This window comes from Phyllopteryx taeniolatus, chromosome 17 (assembly GCF_024500385.1).
Source record: "Phyllopteryx taeniolatus isolate TA_2022b chromosome 17, UOR_Ptae_1.2, whole genome shotgun sequence".
Classification (NCBI taxonomy): Eukaryota; Metazoa; Chordata; class Actinopteri; order Syngnathiformes; family Syngnathidae; genus Phyllopteryx; species Phyllopteryx taeniolatus.
In genome coordinates, this window is record NC_084518.1 from 21,341,847 (window position 1) to 21,362,010 (window position 20,164).

Below are 20,164 nucleotides of genomic sequence, written 5' to 3' on the forward strand. Positions count from 1 at the left end.
TTTCGGCACACGCTTGAATGATTTCGAATGGTATTTAAGACAAAACTGAACTTTAACACAATTTGATTTTGCATTACAATCAATGTTTAACAAGGTTTTCTGCATTTTTTTGCTTGTCAGCGTTCGGGGTCGTGGTCCAGACCAGCCGACCTTCAGGCCCCAACCTGATACCCGGTGCTCCGACTAAACCTGAGATCACTGACGTCAGTCCCACTTCCGTCGCCCTCTCATGGGAAACCAATCCCAGTGGAGGTGCAACGCCTACCTCATATCTCATCGAGGGATTCAGGTGAGATGTGTAGATTACGCGCCATGTTCACTAGCTCCTTATATTCTCCATACACTACATACCTTACATTATTTGATATGGCATACACTATGTCCTTATCATTTCTTCTATAGTCATACTTTAGGCAGCAGATGGGTGACACTAGCCGAGCATGTGAAGATGCAGAGCTTTGTCCTGAGGAACCTGAAGCCGGGCACCGTCTACCTTTTTCTGATCAGAGCAGTCAACGCTTACGGCCTCAGTGACCCCAGCACCATCTCGGATTCCATCCGGACACTCGGTCAGTTGCACCTTTATGTAGTTATTTGAAACCTCTGCCAAGGAATTCATTATTTCAATTGCAATTTGTTTGTTGTTTAAGCAGTATTGTGGAAAAACATCTTAACTGATTGCCACAATTTAATGTTGGGTGCAGAGCCATGTAGCATATCTCTTTCAGTAACATTTTTCCTAATGTCTCAGTGAATTTATTTCGTGTGACATCAACATGAGCAGAACATGGGTATTGGGAATATTCACGTGTACAATTTGGTGCTGATATAGTTCGACCATTCTGGTTCCATTTTCAGACTCCACAATTTGAGTTCCCATTTGAACATAACTCCAGTGTTTTGTCTCATTTGTACCAAAAGACATCACTTTTACTGCTGAGGGAACAGATCCTCGTCACATCCAAAGGGAGTTGGGCGATGTGGTGATCCACCTAAACACACCCACGGTCGTGTCGCCCTCTGCGGTCCGGGTAAACTGGATGGTGAGTTGACTGAAGTAACTTTGACACATTTTCACACTGTTTGGGAATTAAGATGTGGAGAAAGGTAGCAACCAAAGCCTGTGGGTTGAGTGTTTGTCTTGCGACACTTCGGTCGCTATGGTTACGCTTTGCTCAGGTCGTCATTTTTGAGCATCTTTCTTTATTAGATTCTCCAAAATGGAAAAATCAAATAGGAGGGGGAAAAAAAACAACAAAACCAACATTGGGCAGAATAAGAAAATCTTTGCTGTTGCAGTGATGGCCAAGAAGAAGATCAGGCAAGAAGTAGTAAACCAAATCAATGACAGGCAACTGGCAGTTAAACGACGCATGAATGAAGCAATGAGGAAAAGATGAGAAAGCAACAATGCTGACAATTCATTATTTTGTGCATAATTATGCAGCACTCACATTGGTCTTAAAATTCTTCAGTTCATATCCCCATCTTCTATCACCATACATGTCTCTATTGTTTATAGTATAACACAGTATTTAATTGAATAACACTAGTTGTCACTAGGTAAATATACATTTAGTAAAGGGCATTTTTTGCAAGGTTATTCCTTTTTTTAAGACATCCCTAAGAAATTATTGGGCTGTCTCCAATTTTTCAAGGGCCACCTCAGCAAATCGTCACTGCCGTCTGTGTTTTTAGTCGATTGATATAGCAGTAGACGAGACTGTTTTATGTTTGTTTTTTGTTTTTTTTCACATCCTCTCAGCAAAATGCCAAAAGCTGAGTTCAACACGAACGCACAAAGCGATATTGGCAGAAACGAGAATTAAATAGACTTGGGAATTCATTAATGCCGGTGCGTGTGCTCTGCGTGCGCGTGCGTGCGTGTACATATTTTGCCATACTTAAAAGCAACAAATGAATATAGTGTTTGGGCTTTGCGGTGATATTTTACCTTCGCATTCTAGTGAGATCTAATACAAGAGGTTCATTAAAAATGCCTTTTTATGGATAATTTTAAAGAATTTGTCTTGAGAGGTTTATTATTTGGAGTCTGTTTGCTGTGATGTAGAATTGACATTGATTTTTTAAAATTTTTAAAATTTTTCTGCACCAGGTCGAAAAGCACTCGCTGTATATCCAAGGCTACAAGTTGTTGTACAGGCCCTCGGCTGAACACGGTCAACCTGAGGGTCAGTGGAGTGCGCTGGACGTACGTGCCCCACATAAGGACGGAGTGGTGATCGGTCAGCTCAGGAGAGGCGCCATCTATGAGTTCAAAGTGCGTCCCTTTTTTAACGAGTTCCAGGGAGCTGACAGTGAGGTGAAGGTGATCAGAACGTTGGAAGAAGGTGAGTTTTCTGATCTCTATCCATAGCTGGAAGGGGAATATTACTGTTGTGCTATCATAGCGGTTCGATCTATTATATGTGGATGGATGCCTACAACAAAATTAGATATTTCTGTGTATACTGAGACACTTCATTCGATACACTTGCATCTTTTGCGATCAATCCAAAAGGTGCAGAAACATTTCTACCTGAGCAAATATAATGATGATTTTGGAGCGGTATTCATTTAATTTAGCAAGATGTGATGATATAATGTGTATTATCTTGAACCATGAATGACATTTATTTGGATGCAACTCTTCTTATTGTATTTGGCAGGTTAGTGTTTACATCCTGTATCTCAATCTGTTCCATCGTTGTAGCACCGAAACGAGCACCCCAGGATGTTACAGTAACAAAGGGTGATACCAATGGCACTGCAGTCCTCATATCGTGGAAAGCACCTCCGGTCCCGGAGGAGGCAGGAGTCATTCAGGAGTACAAGGTACGAAAAGGATACCCACCCTTTCGCTCCCCTCGAGTCACGCTTACAGCCCTGCGTATTGCATTTCAAGTTTAAACTGCGGCTTTGACGTCCCACCGATGCCACTCGGTGCTGTCGGACGCGTCCCTAAGGCAATCGCTGTCATCGTCTTTTCCTCGCCTTCTCCTCTTGACAGATCTGGTGCCTGGGTAACGAGAGTCGCCATCACGTGAACCAGTCAGTCGACGGCTACACCTTCTCGCTGCTCGTTGCCGGTCTGGCGCCGGGGATTCGCTACGGTGTAGAGGTCGCGGCAAGCAATGGTGCCGGACCTGGGGTCAAGAGCAAGGTCATATTCTTCCAGTTTGGTAAGGGTCCTAATTACTACAGACAAACTGTGATTAGACACTATGATGCGTAAAAGTGTCCAAGGAGCTATCACATCTATATGGCATTTATTATTTTATTTTTTTTGTAATCAGAAGCCTGTGCGGAGCTTGCTTTGCTGTTTCACTCGATGCTGAAACAGCAAAGGTCCTTCCCTATTCAACTCTTTCCGCAAAGTTGGAAGCGTACAAGTGTCAAATGTCTTATCATGATGAAGAATGAAGATTGAGCGGGAATAAGAGGACGAGCCAACCCCATTCATATCCATCCATAGCGCTTGTTCTCGTTTGGGCTCGTGGGTGAGCTGGAGCCTATCGCAGCTCCTTTTTTGGGTGAGCGGGTACCCACTGGAGCGGTTGCCAGTCAATCACGGCGCACATACAAACGAGCGTTCATTCTCGGACAATTTAGAGTCTTCAGTGAACCTAACATGCATGTTTTGGACTGCGGGAGCAAGCTCAGAACTGTGAGGCAGACATGCTAAGCTCATATTGAGTCATTTATCGATTGAGGTGTGGCCGTGGATGTGGGTGTTGGTACCCAGTTGGTATCATGAAGTCACATTTGACAATGCTAAACTCCATATTCAACATTCATACAATCATGATTCAAATTTGAAGCATCATAAATGAAGTCTGCGTACTTGCAATTAACAGTGAAGGGCATTGTCTTACTGTGAAATTTCTGACGCTTCCTAGACTCTGCTGGTCAGATGATGGATCTCAGCGAGGGAAAGGACGCCTTCTCGCACATTTCCGACGTGGTGAAGCAACCGGCCTTTATCGCCGGCATTGGCGCCACCTGCTGGTTCATCCTTATGATTTTCAGCGTGTGGCTGTATCGTCACCGTAAGAAGAGAAGCGGCCTCAGCAGCACATACACCGGCATCCGCAAGGGTATGTCATCTCCTCTTATTTATATTATTTATATTGATAGTATGTCGATAGGTGGTAATTTACTGCGGAACTATATTGGCCAATTATTTATCCTTGAGGAATGACTAATGTGCTGTGTAAATATAAGTAAGGTAAGGTACTTTATCTACTTCTATTAATGATATTTTTTTTCGTGTGTCGAAGTGGAGCGGATCATGTTTTCAAATGATTCTTTTGGCACGAAGACTTGAGACACAATTAGACACGTAGACATCTAAAGGCTGACCTTTAGATGCTTTAACATGTCATTTTCTCACGGCTGTGTTTGGACACACAAGCTCGTCAAGCTGCCATTATCTTTGCTTCAAGATCCCTGTTCAATTTCCCTTATCCATCAAGTCTCTGTTTAACCTTTTCACTCGGCTAAGATAGATACCGACCATTGATAGGATGCTTTTTAGGATGCTTCGATGGTCCATCAATATGGTGGGCACGCAGCGCAGCACAGATGAAGGGACGAGTAGCGATTGTTATTGTTTGCCATAGAAGTGCTTGCATGAACTTACACTCTTTTGTGTGTCCGCACAGTGCCGTCTTTCACATTTACACCAACAGGTAAGTAACATTTGGTCAGCTCGCTTGTGTGGATCTTTCTGTTTTTCCCGACAATTATGTGTACTAGACTATAATGCACTGTGTGGCCAAAAGTATTGGGACTTACATTTCATGAAGTCCAAATATGGAGTTGCTGTAGTCTCTCGTTCGCTACGACAACAACTCCCAATCTTCTGAGAAGCCTTTCAAAATGGTTTTGAAGTGTGTCTGTTGGAATTATTGCGCGTAGGGTCAGAGGTCACTGATGTTGGAAGTGAGGGAGGACCTGACCCACTATATTTAATTTAGTTCATCCCAAAAGGTCTTTGATTTGTAGGACAGGGCTTTCCTTTCTTCCTTTAAGATTTTACTTTATGTTGGAAGAAACAAACTTCCTTAAATTGTCCACACAAAGTTTCCAGGTTTGTCTTACTGCTTTTATCGATGCAATGTATTTATCTTCAAAGATGCTGACAAATTTTAAAAAGGAGGACTACTATTAGGACAACGGTTGCCACAGTACAATGGCTATTGGTTACCTTACACTTTGAATGTATTGTGGAAGGGTCAATACAAGGTTTGCCTCATTCGAGTAGGAGAAAATTGATCCACTTACAGTAAGTTATCCAAAATAGATATGAGGCACAAATGTTCTTCAGATTCAATTGTGACATGAAGATAAAACATTGAAAGGATTTCTGTTGCCTCCGTGACGACTGAAGCAACCAAGTCAGACTTTATGCCCCAACTAAAGTTGGTGTAAACCTTCGCGACTTTTGCTGTCTGTCATTTTTCTTCTTTGCCCTTGGCACTTCCTGTTTGTGACAGCTCATCAACAACGAATGTTTTCTGCCTTATTTTGCAGTTGCATATCAAAGAGGAGAATCTGTGTGCAGCGCTGGCAGGCAAGTGGTATTTTGGTTCTCCCGGATTTCAATTGCAGCAGCATTGTAGAAACACTAGGAGGCGTTGTGTACCTGTTGTAACTGTTGAGTGCTGTGTGCGCCTTCAATCTGTGAGAAGAGCAGGTTTTGAGTGATGGCCCCTCTCCTCGTTGCAGACCCGGCTTTCTCGGCATGGCCGAACCTATGAACCCGCTGTGGCTGCCAGACAATTGGCCAAATTCATGTGCCAATCGTAAAGATTGCAGCATCAACTGCTGCAATAACGGCAACGGCACCAGTGACAGTAACATGACAACATACAGCCGACCGGGTTAGTGCATGTCAGGTCTCTGACACAATATCAAAACAGCTTGTGACTTTGTGTTTTTCTTCTTATTTTTTTGCTGCTGTTATTTGTTGTCTGTAGCCGATTGCATTGCCAACTATGGAAAGCACCCAGATAACAAACATGTCTCCGAGACAGCTATTTATACTGACGTCAACCTCGGCGAGAAGCTCCACGACATCAAGACATTCAACAATTCCAACTTGTGCTACGCAAGTCCAGGAGGAGATTCGTCAGATGCATATGAACCAATCCCCTACGCTACCACCCAACTTATTCAGGCCAGTATTAAAAACAAGGCTCACGCCTTGGAGCCGATTGACATGCCCTGCTGGAATCAGCCACCAAACCCTCCTCCACTGCCAAAAGAGATGGCCACACAGATGCAATACAATATCTTTGAGCAAAACACTCTAAATGAAGGTAAACGAGGATCCGATCGGAGTGCGAGGGTAAAATAGGCTGTTACACATTTTAAACACTCCTCTTTCTTCAGATCATCCACAAGGAAATGAAGGCTTAGTCCATCACAAAACCGTCGCCTGCAACCATAACCAAGATCACAGCATGGGAGGCTCGCACCACAGCTCAGACAGGGGTAGCAACAGCACCTCCGGTAACGCTCAGGGCCTCACTTCTCACATCTTCACTCGTTTGAAACAAAAGGCGCAAACTTTGACTCTTCTACTAATTTCCCAGGAAGTCAAAATCAAAAGAAAGGACCGCGGGCCATGAAGACTCCAAAACATACTGCTGTTAGCTGGGGAGATGCTCTTTCCCCTCCTCATGCTATTGCCTGGAACGGTGATGAGTACAGCCTCCCCATGGAGAAGAGGTGCACTTGTATTTGAATGATTAACAAATGTCGAGTTGGGATCTGCCTGCTGCCCTTTCTAAATGCAATGATTCTTTCTAGAGCCCAATTGCGGTCAAAATAAGTGTTAGAATGACAGTAAAACTAATGTCGTTCTATATGGTCTCAATTCAAATAAAACTGGTTTTACTCAGGTTTTAACAGTAAAAAGTAAGGACAACATTTTTCACTTCACATTTGCCACCACCAAATCAGGAGTAGAACCAAAAACCTAAACCTCTAATGCACAGTCACTTAGGAGTTGTGTAATGATTTGCAATTCATTTAATGGTTTGGTTTAGAAATGATCTTGTATTCAGTTTGCCATTGTATCAGTTGTCTTTTTTTTTTTTTTTTCCCTCAGTTTTGATGCAGCGAGACGAACAGAAGGCTGCCCGACTCCACCGATTCGCGGGGCGGCATCATCTCCCCCCGACATGTCCTGTAGTCACCAAACTGCGACACATCCGCAGGCACTCGTCATGAGCAACGGTGTGCACGATGGAATCAACCACCTCAGGTCAGCATTTTTATCAAAACTACAGTATAAACTATTTCAGACATAGTTAATACAGCCTGTAATGAGTCTAATGCGTATCAATACAAAACATATATAAACAATTCTGCCACTGCAGTATTGTGATAATGTTTTTTGTTTTTTTTTAATATATTGTGGTTGTAGAACTGCAATGCATACTGAGAGCTGTTTCTAATCCTTTTGTTTTGGGAAAAAAAAATCATGTGGAGAAAGTGCATGTGTACCTAGTTACTGTAGCGGTTGAATTGTAAATGTACTCTCAAGCCACCGAGTCGATGGCCACCCTTTCCTTTTCTCCCCCCAAACGCAGCTCCACCCCCCTTTACATGGACACTGACGAGCAAGACGAGGACGCAGAGGAGGAGACGGCACATGATCAAAACCACCACCATCTGCACCGAAACCAACAGCACAAACAAAAGTTACCTCACCACTCCCCGCACAAGCTGCTTTGCCACAGGCTGGAACAGACCCCCGCCTCCAGCACGGGGGAGCTGGATAGATCGGTCACAGGGTCCATGGTTAACAGCTGGGGCTCTGCATCCGAGGATAACTTATCGTCAGGCAGGTCCAGCATCATCAGCACCTCGGACGGATCTTTCTTCACGGACGGAGATTTCAGCCAGGCAGAAGGCTCGCGTATGTGCCGATACCCAGAGGAGTCAGGTGAGGTGACGTGGAGCGCAAATGCATTTTAGACAGATGGCTTTTTACAGGAATAAGACAACAAAAATGACTTTGTCATTCACCCTGGTGGCTGTGGCCTTGGTGTTCAATCCCCACTTCCTTTGAGCAAGATACTGTTGGCTCAGCTGTTTCATACAAAGAAAAGAATATTAAAAAAATAGACAAATTATCAGAAATATTCAACAAAGTATACAAAAGAAATGAATACCAGCTGTGTACCTATCGGAAAGATCATATAGCTTCAGTTACTTGAAGTAGTAAGAACATTACAAACTATTAGTGGAGTCACAAATATGTCCAATTCTAAACACGCATACAGTATATGCTGACAAAGTGTATTCAAAAGACTGTTACGAATAAGACCAGGAAGAACAAGAAGTTGCATAGCATGCGTCATGGTCCTTTAAGTAAGGACGACGCCATCTACTGGCCTGGCATGCGGAATCGAGCATTTTCAGTCATTTGCGGCTCTTCGTCCATTACGTAACAAAAGGTCTTTTTAGGATCTTGACAACAGCTTGATGTACATTTCCCAGACAACAGGTACTGTACATTGGAAATAATCGGAAATTGTGTTGTTGTTTTTTTTCTTTTTATTTAAATCTCAGGTCAGCGACCCAGCAGTCCCATGTCCACAGACAGCAACATGAGTCCTGCAATAATGCAGAAAAGGCCCAGAAGGTATAAGCAGAACCAGTGTGTGCAACCAAGCTACCATCCCAAAGATGTCTTCAACGACGGTAAAACCCAAAAGTTTATACAGAGGATGTGCTCCAATAAATATCTCAAGAGAGTTCAATATTTGGATTTGTGTGTGTTCTACTCTGTCCCCCAATCCACTCACTCCTCCAGACTCGTTCATGCCTCTGAATTTCCCCAGTCAGTTATCCCATAGCGACTCGAGAGTAAGGGGGGCCACGTTACCCCGGATGGGTTCTGTGGAAGCCCGGGGCCGAAGAGGCAGCACCGGGACTCACCGAGTCAGAGAGGCTCCATTTGAAGAGTGCGAGAGCCAAGACATTCGCAAGATTCTACCGAGGGGAAAAGCAAGCAGCAAAAGCAAACAGCACTCAGGTACTGGATAGATTGTACTGTGCTGCTCTCTTTGCAACATGTCCAGTTGATAGATTAGTGACCCCTAAATGCTTCCTTTTTTTTTTTCGATTAGAATGTGGGGACATTCTTCTGTACAGTTGTCCCTCTTTCCCAGCAGGTCCAGCTCAAAGTGAGCCTGATGACTCCAAAGCATCCAGCTTTATAGCTTCTGAAGACGTGAGGATCAAACACACAGGACAGATGGAGTCTGTGGGAGTAGATGAGGTAAGCCAGGAGTCAAAATAGGCAAAACCAAGATATTATGGAGCTATTATGGAGATACTGTACATCGGTGAATCCGGAACCATTTGGCAAAGAGAGGTGAGCTTACGGGATGCTATGAGCATCATGACAACAATTGACAAAGTTGTACTGAAATAAATAAATGTTGGTGAAAAATGATTTTTTGGCATGCTGTTGATAACACACACTTACATAACATAACATACACTTTATAGTGCAACAGAACCTCGGGTTACGAATTTAATTAGTTCCATGACTGTTTGTAATCAGAAACGTTCGTAAACTGTTTCCCACTGAAATGAACGGGAAGGGAGTAAACCCGTTCCAGCCCCAAAATGAATGATTTTTTTTGTGTGTCAGTGCATGGTTTTAGATAAATACACTACAATATAAAAATAAGCGAAAATACAATTTTATAAAGAAACATGATAACTGTATATTGCGCTTTAACTTTAGGAGTGAGGGGGAAAGGGGAGGAGGACGATAGCTCCTCATTGAAGGGGAGTCTTCTTCCATAATAATATGGGGTCATTTTGAGCCAATACAAATATTCAAAAACAGTACGTGAATAGAGGTAATTTTGGGCGAACCCTACTTGTTCGTAAAAAGGGTCGTTCATAACCTGAGGTTCCGCTGTGTATCGGTAACACGTTATTATCTCCACCAAATAAATACAAGTGCTAATCAGATATAAAAAAATAAAAAAAAGTGGTGCAAAGTAAAAAGTACAACAGGTATGTTATGTCCAGACTAAACATGTTATCTCTCTTTTTTATAGTTCCTGAGAAGTTGAGAATCTTTATGATGACACCTTAAACATCTTACAGCTGCTTCACTGAGGGACTTTGGGGTGCAAGTGGTCGACACAGAAAAGACTAAAGTACTGCTCAATAAATGCTCTTTTTCTATCACAAATTTCTCACTCAATGTTGGTTAGACATGTTTAGTATGTCTGTGGACTGTGTTTGGGCGGAGCCTCTGCCACGGGCCTGAACAAAAGGCTCGCCCCGGTGATGTAAGATAAATGCGCACGTTATGGCTGTTTACAAAAATATTGTTCATGATGAGCATTTCTCGTGTGTTCTAAAATGCTCGTGTCATTTCCAGACATCTTGTAAATTGTTTACTGCCACAGAAGTGCTTCAAATTGAAATTTTATGTGACAGTGTTAATGTTTTATAAGTGATGTACATCTTGTCCTTGTATGGTTTGTTCTACTTTGGTTAGAAAAGCACAATCACTTATCATTTTTATTATTATTGTACGCATTCTGTGGAACTGTGTAAATCATTTGATAAGTTAACTTTATTCTGAGAAAATGAATGTTGATCTCAATTTTACATTTCAAGCAGCTGTCAGTCAGAAGTGAAATATCTGTTTTGTGTAATTTTTGCATGCACATTCTCCTTATGGAGGTATTACTTAAAGATATTTACTTTATCCTGATAATATCCTGCTCTTGGACTGTTTTGTTTTTTAAACCCACCGGAGTCCTGTTCTTCTTTTTTTTTTTTTTTTTTTTTTTACCTGACCTTGGCCATAACTTCTTAAAATTAAATCCACTGTCCCCATTTTCCTATTAATCTCATGCGGACCTAAATGGATTCATAAAACAGTTTGCCAGTAAATTGATTTAATTCCATTAGCTTGGGAAATCAGAAAGGTTACCCTCAGTATATGATACAATCACTGTACTCCATGACAGTAATACAGCACTAATTGAAATATCCGAGTGCATCTAAAGAACATCACAATGTTCATTTTTGTAAAAAAAGAAAAATATTTGCCCCAAAATTTCATTTTGACAAAAATAGAGCAATCCCAGTTAACATGGGAGAAGCCCGCAATCACTCCAACTAACTATTTCTCACTTTGAACTACTGTACGTTTTGCCATACACTAAACCAACATGGTCAACAAAACCGCTGATGATCATTTAACATTTCTATTTAATCTCTCTTTACAATTTGCATAACACGAGTCAGTCACATACATATTTATTATATTTGTCTGTCTGCGGAAGTTATTGCCAGTAACAAATTGTGTATTATATGTTGCCTGTGGTATTTTTATATTGAATTTTTTTTTTTTTTGCTGCTGATGCTAAAGAAAGATGCAACACACATCGTGGCAATGCTTCATGGCAAAGCAGGCGTGTTGTCTTTTCAAGAACATGAATGTAATCACTCTGGGATTTCTGTATTTTGACAGTGATGTAGCTGAGGCCAAAGGTCAACTCGTTATATGACTTATTTTTATCGAGTTCCATCCGACCTGAGATGTAACTGGGGTCAAAGGTCACCTTGGTAATTTTGTTTTTCTAACAGCACTCTACCAATTATCAGCCAATGCTCCTGACTGCTAATCAGTGATTGCTTCAAATACACACTTGTCTGCACCCGTTTTGTACTTTTGTAATCTCCCTTAACCAGTCATGTGCAAAATATTCAACTCATTAAGTTTATTTATTTTATGCTTCAGCTAACAGTATTGAAAGCTTATGAATTATAAACAGTAGGAGGAAAGAGGACATTTCAATCTTATGGAAAATATTCAATTCATTTCTTACTGCAGTACTGTACTGTACTATTCTGAAGAATTCATTACATTGAATTAAAGAAAAGCTTTCATTCTATCTTTGTTTGTTTACAAATTAAACCAGATTTCCAAATGTCACCGTTTTTTTGTTGTTGTGTGAACCCGGCCATTTTTTGTGTTAGTGAAGGAGCAACACAGAAATAAAGAGAGGCTAATTGTGAGGAACGTGATGAGGCTATTCCATTTACTTTGCTGATCAACCTTCTCCAATATGCCACCTGCGTGCTGCTTGTAAAATCTTAAATTGCACTGATAACATCTCAGTTTTTGCATGTTGTTGATAACATTTTATAGTATATAATTTCACCTGAGCTGTAAAAATAAGATCAAGTAAAATGATAGTTAATAGGCATTGGTATATCTTCCTCACAGTGGAGAGGATTTGGGTTCGAATCCCGACTCAAACTCACTTTCCTGTGTGGACTTTGCATGTGCCCCCCCCCCCCCGCACTTGCTTTGGTTATCTCCAGCTTGCATGGTATGTTGATTGAAGACTCCTAATTGCTTATATGTGTGAATATTAGTGTGAATGTTTCTTTTGTTTCTATTTGATCTGCGATTGGGTGGTGAGCAGTCCAGGGTGCACCCGGCCTCTCGGCCAAAGTTGGCTGAGATAAGCTGCGGCCCACCCGCGACTCGAATGAGGCCGAGAAAATGGATAGATGGCAATTTTTTGGCTTTGTTGAGATCCAGTCAACATAACCCTGAGCCAAAACACCGAAAGTCAGTGCATGTATTACAACCCCACCCTAATCATACAAAAAGGCCTGAATCTTTCCTTCTGAAAATCCATTGCAACCCAGACAGAATTAAAACGTCTGCTTGGCTGCAGTTCAACTTCAGTACACAATTGGCAAGCAGCGTTGTTTTTTACATTCAAATCTTCAAATGTTACTTGAAAGATTGCCTGTACAGTTCAGTTTTATGAGTTTGACCCTCAAAAGAATACATTCACTTAATATCATTGCCACTGGATCATAAGGTCAATGACAAGTGTGACAGAACAGACGGAAATGGGAAAAGTCCCTGTTTCCATATTCATCACATCTGAAACCAAAGATCACGACTTTCCATCAGTCCATCTGTCCTTTGTCAGTAGTGCTCACGCTGTTTGGTGGTCATCACGGGAAGCTTGAGTCTATCACAGAAGACTTTGGGTGAAAAGCATCTACCAACTACGTCCTAAACTGGTCAGACCCAGTGCACATAGTGTTTGGTTCGTTTTCACACTCCCCACTCAGTGGGAACTGAACCCACACCACATACACGGAATTCAGGTGGAGGAAGCACTACACTATCAGTGACTACTGATATGCGTTGCGTTGCTCTATTCTTCTCTGAAATTTCACAACACTGTGGCTGTCCGCGTATCTTTGTTTTGCTGGCTTCGTTTGTTTTGCTTCTTTCCAAGGACAGCTGTCTACAGGAGGTTATTCCGAAGTGTTTATGTTGGGGTTCTGTGATACTGTGCGTATTTCTCTGAGTGTGTGTGTGTGTGTGTTCTGCCAAGTTTCATTTTCAATAATACCAAGTTTATCCAGTAGCTTCTCGGCAATCTGTTGAAAAAGAGCTGGCCTGGACAAGTCAAGCAGAGTGGTTGATTGGTGGGGGGAAAAAAAGAGTGAAACTGATCCCTGTCAACCATTTGCACTCTTTACAAGAGAACTAAGAGTGGATGAGTGCCTTGCTGTTGGAATAAGCGTCTTCTGCACCACCAGATGAACTGAGCCATATGTCACATCAGTGTTCAATTTTCTCTCATTAAAGCTCAACAAATGGAACTCAGTGTGGTAATTTTGCATTTGTTGGAGTGATCAACTGCAGTTTTGTGGTGCTGCCTTTCTTTGGCCTTTTCAACAACTCTACAATTTGCAACAACAGGGATTTATAAATTTGCAGATAAGTACAGTGGTGCCTTGAGATATGAGTTTTATGCATTCCGGGACCACGGAAATAACGTGCCGCAAATCATCTCTCCCTATTGAAATGAATGGAAATACCATCAAGAAAAATTGTTAGTTATCTATAATATTCTACTTTATTCAAACATAGAGTACTAACATAATTCAATACAATGTAAATAATTAAACAGTTTGGGCATCATGATCTAATGCCACAAGCCAATTCATTGTGCTGCTCCTTCAAGTGTCCCTGCCTTGGTATAAGACAGTCATACAGGCACAAACAAAAAAGAATCGAACTTCTTTAGTACTACTTTAAGTGATGCGGTAAGATGCTGTAATGTCATTTTTTTGTAGAGGATAAAGAATATATACAACTGTTAAGTCTTGTTATACTGCATTATCTGTCTACATGTGCTGCTGTACTGTTTTTTTTTTTCAAAGAGCCCCTGCTTCTAAAGCTGCAACTATCGATGTTAGCTGTTAGCATGACAAAAGCATTTTGCATGGTTAGCTTTAAGCTAAGCGGACTTTCCTAAGGTGAAGCTATGTGTTTTTTTTTAATTACACATGTAATTCTCTTTGCTTTATGTTTAGTTTGACACTCAATTTCTGCTTGGTGTGGCAATAAACAGCTTGAAGCCTCTTTTTGATAAATTGTTCAACATTTGCCAAAATGTTGCTTATTGTGGAGTTGAATTGCGTTCACTGCCACCATACAACGCTCATATTTTAAGTTTGTGCTCACAAGCCAAAGCAAAAAAAAAAAAACAGAGTACAGCAGTAAATCGGGTCACTCGTATCTCAAGGCAAAACTGTCGTTTTAAAGGTGATGACAAACGTTGAGAACAACAGAAAACCTGGCAACACTTGTGTGAAGCTTAAGAGTTATGGTCTCTGAGAGGCTAAGTGATAGAGCTGGAATGTAAAACTTCTAATTGACTGCAGGTTTGTTTGAGGAAGATTAGTTTCTGTTCAAGCAGACAGTTGGTGAGGAATTAAGACGTGTCGGAGATAATCAATGTGCTGGGTGAGACGGAGCTTGCAGCAGCAGTTGTACATTTAAATTTGTTTAAGGAGATATATGGCTGTCTGTCACTGACTGGGAAATAGGGGAGGGTATACAGTTTGATGCCAAGAGGAATCGCAACCAAACAATATTGTCAGCTAAGATTAAAGGAGTGCATTCGTATAAAAAAAAAATCAAAAAAACACACACAACACCTTTTTTTTGTTCACCACATCCAAGCATTCCAAAGTTCATTTACTGATTCATTTTAACATAAATAAAGCTACAATGTTGTCATATACAAAAATAGAACATTGGATTGTTGCTTCAGATGCACAATTTGCTTGGAAAAAAACAACAAGAACAACAACATGCTCGCCTGTGCACATGTTAAACTGAGAGGTGCTTTTGCCCCCCTTAGGAACAAATGTAAAAAACAGTTCTCGACTGTCACACAATGCCAGCAGGATGTTGTTGGCGCACATTTCATTTTAGGATGTCAAAACTTTTAAAAGAAAACTGTTTGGGAAGTGGTGCAGAAACAAAACGTTCTAAGTAGGCTAAACAACAAGGCTAGACGATGCAATAGAACACATCACTGCAGGCTGGCTGTTCAGTTCAAGATTATAAATCGGCAGTGTGTCCAAATCGAGTGGAATAAACAAAGATACTCGGTTGTCTTACACTTGTTCAGACTATCTGGAGAGGTGCTTTTTTAATTCAGTGAGATGAACAAAGTATTATTATGCAAAACCATAACTTGTCAGACGCACAAATAATTATTAGGGAACTCGATGGCGCTATTTTCCCAATGCCAAGCAGATTTTCAAAAAAAATCCCAAAATATGAAGATCCAGAAAGTTTTGGTTTTTTTTAACTTTTATTTATAATGATTGGACTCACATTTTTTCCAAGGCTCTCAATCATCACAATCAGCAACATGAATTGGGTTTTTACATCATTTGCTACAGAACTCTACTAAGCACACAATGAGTGCACGGTTTCATGATGCAACAGAAAGGCAGCAGACCTATCAGAGCGAAGAAGATGAAAATAAATTGGTCGCTGGGGGAGCAAGAAGCCAGGAGACCGCGGCCTTTAGCCTCCCCTCAGGAGCAGCTCTGCAGTCTCATGTTGTTTGCGTCTAATAGCCTACTAGTAGTAGTCATAACCAAAATGTCACGAGTCACAATTCAGTCAGTTGTATACTGTCCAATCATACTGTAAAGATTACTGTAAACAATTGCATATTGGGATCAATACACAAAATAATACTGTACAGGCAGCAATGAGACAGATTTGTCTTTTCTGGATGAGCTCCCTCTTGGCTATTTGTCATTATTTGTTTTTATTTGTGTGTGTGTGGGGGTTGGGGGGGACTTCAACAAATGCTGATAAAGCACAACTCGGGGCAAGAATGAAATGAATAGTTATATATTTTCCGAGAAAAAAAAAAGTACTACTCAGACACATTTAAAAATGAAAATAATAGTGATATACTGCATGAGCTGAAAGTGATTGGCTGGCAAAGAGAGAGTATAATATATATTTGTAGTTTCATTATTTGCATGCCTTTTACGAAGCTAAATAAGATATTAGAAAATATGAGAAACTCTTCACAAAATGATGCAGTGCAATCTACATCACTGTCCCCAACTACCCCAGCCAATTCTAAACATTTTCCATTAATACATCTGATAGCTTGATTTAAAAATGAGTTTATCGTATTAACTTTGAAAAGGCCGAATGTTTAAATTTCATTTATGAATCTCATCTAACAAAGGGTACAGTAAGTAGCTGTATAAAGTCAGTTATTTAACATTTTCACTGCAGGTGGAGCATAGTGACTGATTGTGTTCAATCTACTTTCTACTTTCCTCTCTTAACCATCTGGGCCTGGTAATTGCTTCTTGCAATCATTAAACATGGAGTTTCAAGAAGCTATTTTCATTTTCCTGATATGTATAATGTGAATGTTTAAATAGGATACGTACGTTGTGAATCGTCACTGAAATAACACAACGGTCTTGCGTTATGAAAGAATAAACAAATTGTCTACGCGTCTTCTCTTCAGACTTACGGTCTGGAACAGGACAACGGCTCTGTCGAGACACTGACGATTTAAATGTGGGTTTAACTATGTCTTCTTTTCCACTCACTTCACATGAACTACAGTCAGGTCAATTCGGCGAAACCACAGTACACTTATCCCACTTACTGCCTGAAGTGTCACCAGGGAAGGCAAATGGTCAGCCAAGTTGTGACAGGGAAATAATCAAACCGTGTCCTCACTCCACTTCTCAAAAATGCAACTGAATTGGATTGAAAGCATCAGCGCGGCGTAGCGGCTAATTCCCAGTTTTTGCACAATTTCTGCAGACAATCCTAATCTCAGCCGAGCAGTCTCAAGACACAGTTATTGGCAGGCTTTCACAGATAGCCTCGAGCTAACCACAGCAAATCTCTCCTGGCTCCTGTATAAAGGGAAACAATGTGATTTTTCAACCATGTCATAGCATACGTGCCTAACAAAGTTCATGAGACAGCCAAGGCTAAATCGTGTTTTAGGATATCTTTATATATTTATACAGTGCGGCAGTCAGTGCCTAGAACGGGCGAGGCTGTGCAAAATCACATTCTTTGTGATGCCTTTAACAAAGTGACCGTGTGATAATGCATTTGAAATTCTACTATAGCACTTGTATTTGTCAGCCTTGCGGATGAATTTTTCATAAGCTGCTTTTAAGGAATGAAATAAGAGTAGATCAATAAAGTCAAGCCAAACCGGCGCAGTAATTACAACCGCATATAATAACAGCCACTGGCTTTCAACCAGACATTCCTGAATTACTTTGAATACAAGATCAGCCATGGGTTTTGCTTCAGATTGACACAAAATAAAAATACACAATTGAACTTGCCCACGCATACATATGCAGTTCATCCAAAGAATTTCAAACAGTTTTGGATGGAGGGCGCCATGAAGGAAGGAAACATTGCTCATTTTCACATACACATTTTATTTCGCTTCAAAGGATTGAAAATTGGCCCTCCTGTATGTGAACGTGTATTCCTGAGGACAAACCAGAGATTCCTTGGTGGGAAAGCCATTACCAGAAATAACAGTCCAAAACCAAAACACTAAAATGTTGCACGGTGACAAAGTATAAAACATCTTTTTAAAATATAAACTTCCCAATTTGGCAACATTAATCATCTTTGTAAGATGATAGTATCAATCTAGTATGGCACCGAATCACTTTATTTTCGATGGTTTCTGTGATATTAGCCATCCATATAGCCACAAATAAATCTTCATATGACTGGCGAAGTCAAAGCACAAGATGAGGAATTTCGTTGGGAATCGGACAAACTTTAGACCTTGTTCATTGACCTTCAAACCGTGAAGATTCTCTGTCATTCCCTTTTGTACAAATTCCTACTCAATCATACAGTGGAACCCCAAGTCTCAAATGCCTTAATGCTTACAAAACCTGACGTTAGCCGACATTTTAGGTGAGAAAACATGCTATAAGTCTTCTTCGAACTGTCATAATACAAGATGTCAGCATATTATATCACACGAGACATCAGCCTGCTTCACTCAAACTTATTTCCGGCCTTGTCAAATTTTCGGTCGGCTTTCTAAAAAGAAGGACGATTGTGTTTAATGCTGTATGCACTTGTATGACAGTTATGAATACTAAAATTGTCCCTAAAACATTGCTTGTATAATCAATGCAGCTTTTATGATGATGATGATGATGATGATGATGATGGATTCTAGGACAAATTTCAAACATGATTTCAATGGGAAACATTTGGATATCGACATTGGATGTCTGGATTTAAAAGGTTCCACTGTATTTAGAACAGGTCATTACAAGTTATTGTGGTTTTGTATTTTGAGTATTGCACTGTTGTGAAAATGAATTACCAAAAGTAATAAATATATTTACTGTATATTATATGAACATACTTTCAAGGAATGGAAGTGAAGCGACACATACAGTACCCATTTGCCTTGCTTTCGCTATCACTGGTCATGTGTCACTTTGTTACCATTGAAGTGGAACTCTTTGCAAGGAGTCATTGTTAGTATAATGCATAATACAACTCACAGCAAATAGTACATAACAGAGTTTCTTGGCTTATTACAACCACATTACTTCCTTTTGAATGCTCAACATGTAAGATGTTTTGGAAACAACTGCAGCACAGCCAATGAAATTCCCAAATGATTCTCATTCGTCGGCTTTGCTGACAACGGGTTTGTGCTTATTTTCACCAAAACGCTCTGTGCAAAGTACAACAATACAGTAGCTTCATCAAGATAAGCAAATGGTTTGAGCGCCAATGCAAAAAATGATTCACTGTAATAAATCACAAAAGAGACAATATTAAGGTAGCTTGCATAGCAAAGCAAAAGAAAATCATACATATACATACAAAATATATTTACACATTATGCAAGTCCTTTTGTCATTTGAGTCATTTCGTCTTCATCTCCTCGTTGTGAATTGTTGTACACCAAGTGATAGATAATAGAAGTGGCCATACAGTTTACTCATTTGAAGAAGGGGCTATGAAGGGAACACTGTGAGACTGGTGTCTGTGTCCTGTACATGACATTTACAGCTCTGTAATTTCATTTGCATGTTCCTTTGACTTCATTCGGTCTCCTCTCCAGCTTCCGATCATCATTCCGAGTCACTCGACACAGACAATCTCAGAGCACTTAGAAACAAGGTGTCCAGGGACATGTATCCAAAAGACTCTGAAAGAGCAAGAGAACAGGACTGTAATATGAAATCTCAGCAAAGAATATTGCTTCTACTGCATCGTCACCTTACGGTAACAGTTGAAAAACTGGTGGGGAGGAAATATTTTCACACAATGTTGGTAAGTGGGATAAATGGCCATTACACAAGCAGAAACTGAGATGGAAGAAAATCTTAAGTGGGTCTGCTGGAATCTTTGTCATGCAGACTCCCACGCAGTCAGAAGCATCTGGTTCGCTATATGCCGAACGAGCGGATGTCTGAATCTTTGATCCGTTGTAAAATCATCATCTCCCTCAGTCAACAACAATAATCCGTGAAATACAGTATGCAAAAGATCACTAAAAGATTGAAGCTGGGAGAGCATGTTAAAAGAACTTTGGCGCTGACCTCAGCCACCTCAACCACGCTTTGGTCAAAACCGAAATAGTTCCTCTCTCGTAAACACAATTCCCACCCATTTTGAGAAAGATTAGATGTGTAGTGTTTAAGGATAGAAGAAGGCAGACCCTGTCAAATCATTGTCAGACACCTGCCCCAAATTGTTTTGGAATTTAAA

The 20,164-nt window shown here is 40.7% G+C and overlaps 2 protein-coding genes across 8 annotated transcripts in view; one reads left to right on the top strand and one right to left on the bottom strand.

Annotated features, from left to right (window-relative positions):
- The window catches only part of LOC133467181 (roundabout homolog 1-like), a 68,255-nt gene extending 56,263 nt beyond the window's left edge, over nt 1-11,992 (top strand). For 3 of the 6 annotated variants that reach the window (XM_061751747.1, XM_061751751.1, XM_061751752.1), the window contains 19 exons: nt 121-289; nt 403-569; nt 922-1,043; nt 2,117-2,351; nt 2,714-2,835; nt 3,011-3,182; nt 3,900-4,097; nt 4,665-4,691; nt 5,536-5,575; nt 5,731-5,885; nt 5,982-6,323; nt 6,397-6,516; nt 6,600-6,735; nt 7,118-7,273; nt 7,602-7,957; nt 8,587-8,718; nt 8,831-9,052; nt 9,147-9,298; nt 10,095-11,992. In XM_061751747.1, the coding sequence (XP_061607731.1) occupies nt 121-289; nt 403-569; nt 922-1,043; nt 2,117-2,351; nt 2,714-2,835; nt 3,011-3,182; nt 3,900-4,097; nt 4,665-4,691; nt 5,536-5,575; nt 5,731-5,885; nt 5,982-6,323; nt 6,397-6,516; nt 6,600-6,735; nt 7,118-7,273; nt 7,602-7,957; nt 8,587-8,718; nt 8,831-9,052; nt 9,147-9,298; nt 10,095-10,109 (3,038 nt within the window). In that variant the 3' untranslated portion in view covers nt 10,110-11,992. The remainder of the gene's footprint in view (nt 1-120; nt 290-402; nt 570-921; nt 1,044-2,116; nt 2,352-2,713; nt 2,836-3,010; nt 3,183-3,899; nt 4,098-4,664; nt 4,692-5,535; nt 5,576-5,730; nt 5,886-5,981; nt 6,324-6,396; nt 6,517-6,599; nt 6,736-7,117; nt 7,274-7,601; nt 7,958-8,586; nt 8,719-8,830; nt 9,053-9,146; nt 9,299-10,094) is intronic. The other 3 variants (XM_061751748.1, XM_061751749.1, XM_061751750.1) reach the window with 3 other exon arrangements.
- A 5,832-nt stretch (nt 11,993-17,824) lies between these two features.
- LOC133467367 (roundabout homolog 2-like) overlaps nt 17,825-20,164 on the bottom strand; it is a 65,539-nt gene continuing 63,199 nt past the window's right edge. For both annotated transcript variants that reach the window (XM_061752153.1, XM_061752155.1), the window contains one exon: nt 17,825-19,601. In XM_061752153.1, the coding sequence (XP_061608137.1) occupies nt 19,600-19,601 (2 nt within the window). In that variant the 3' untranslated portion in view covers nt 17,825-19,599. The remainder of the gene's footprint in view (nt 19,602-20,164) is intronic.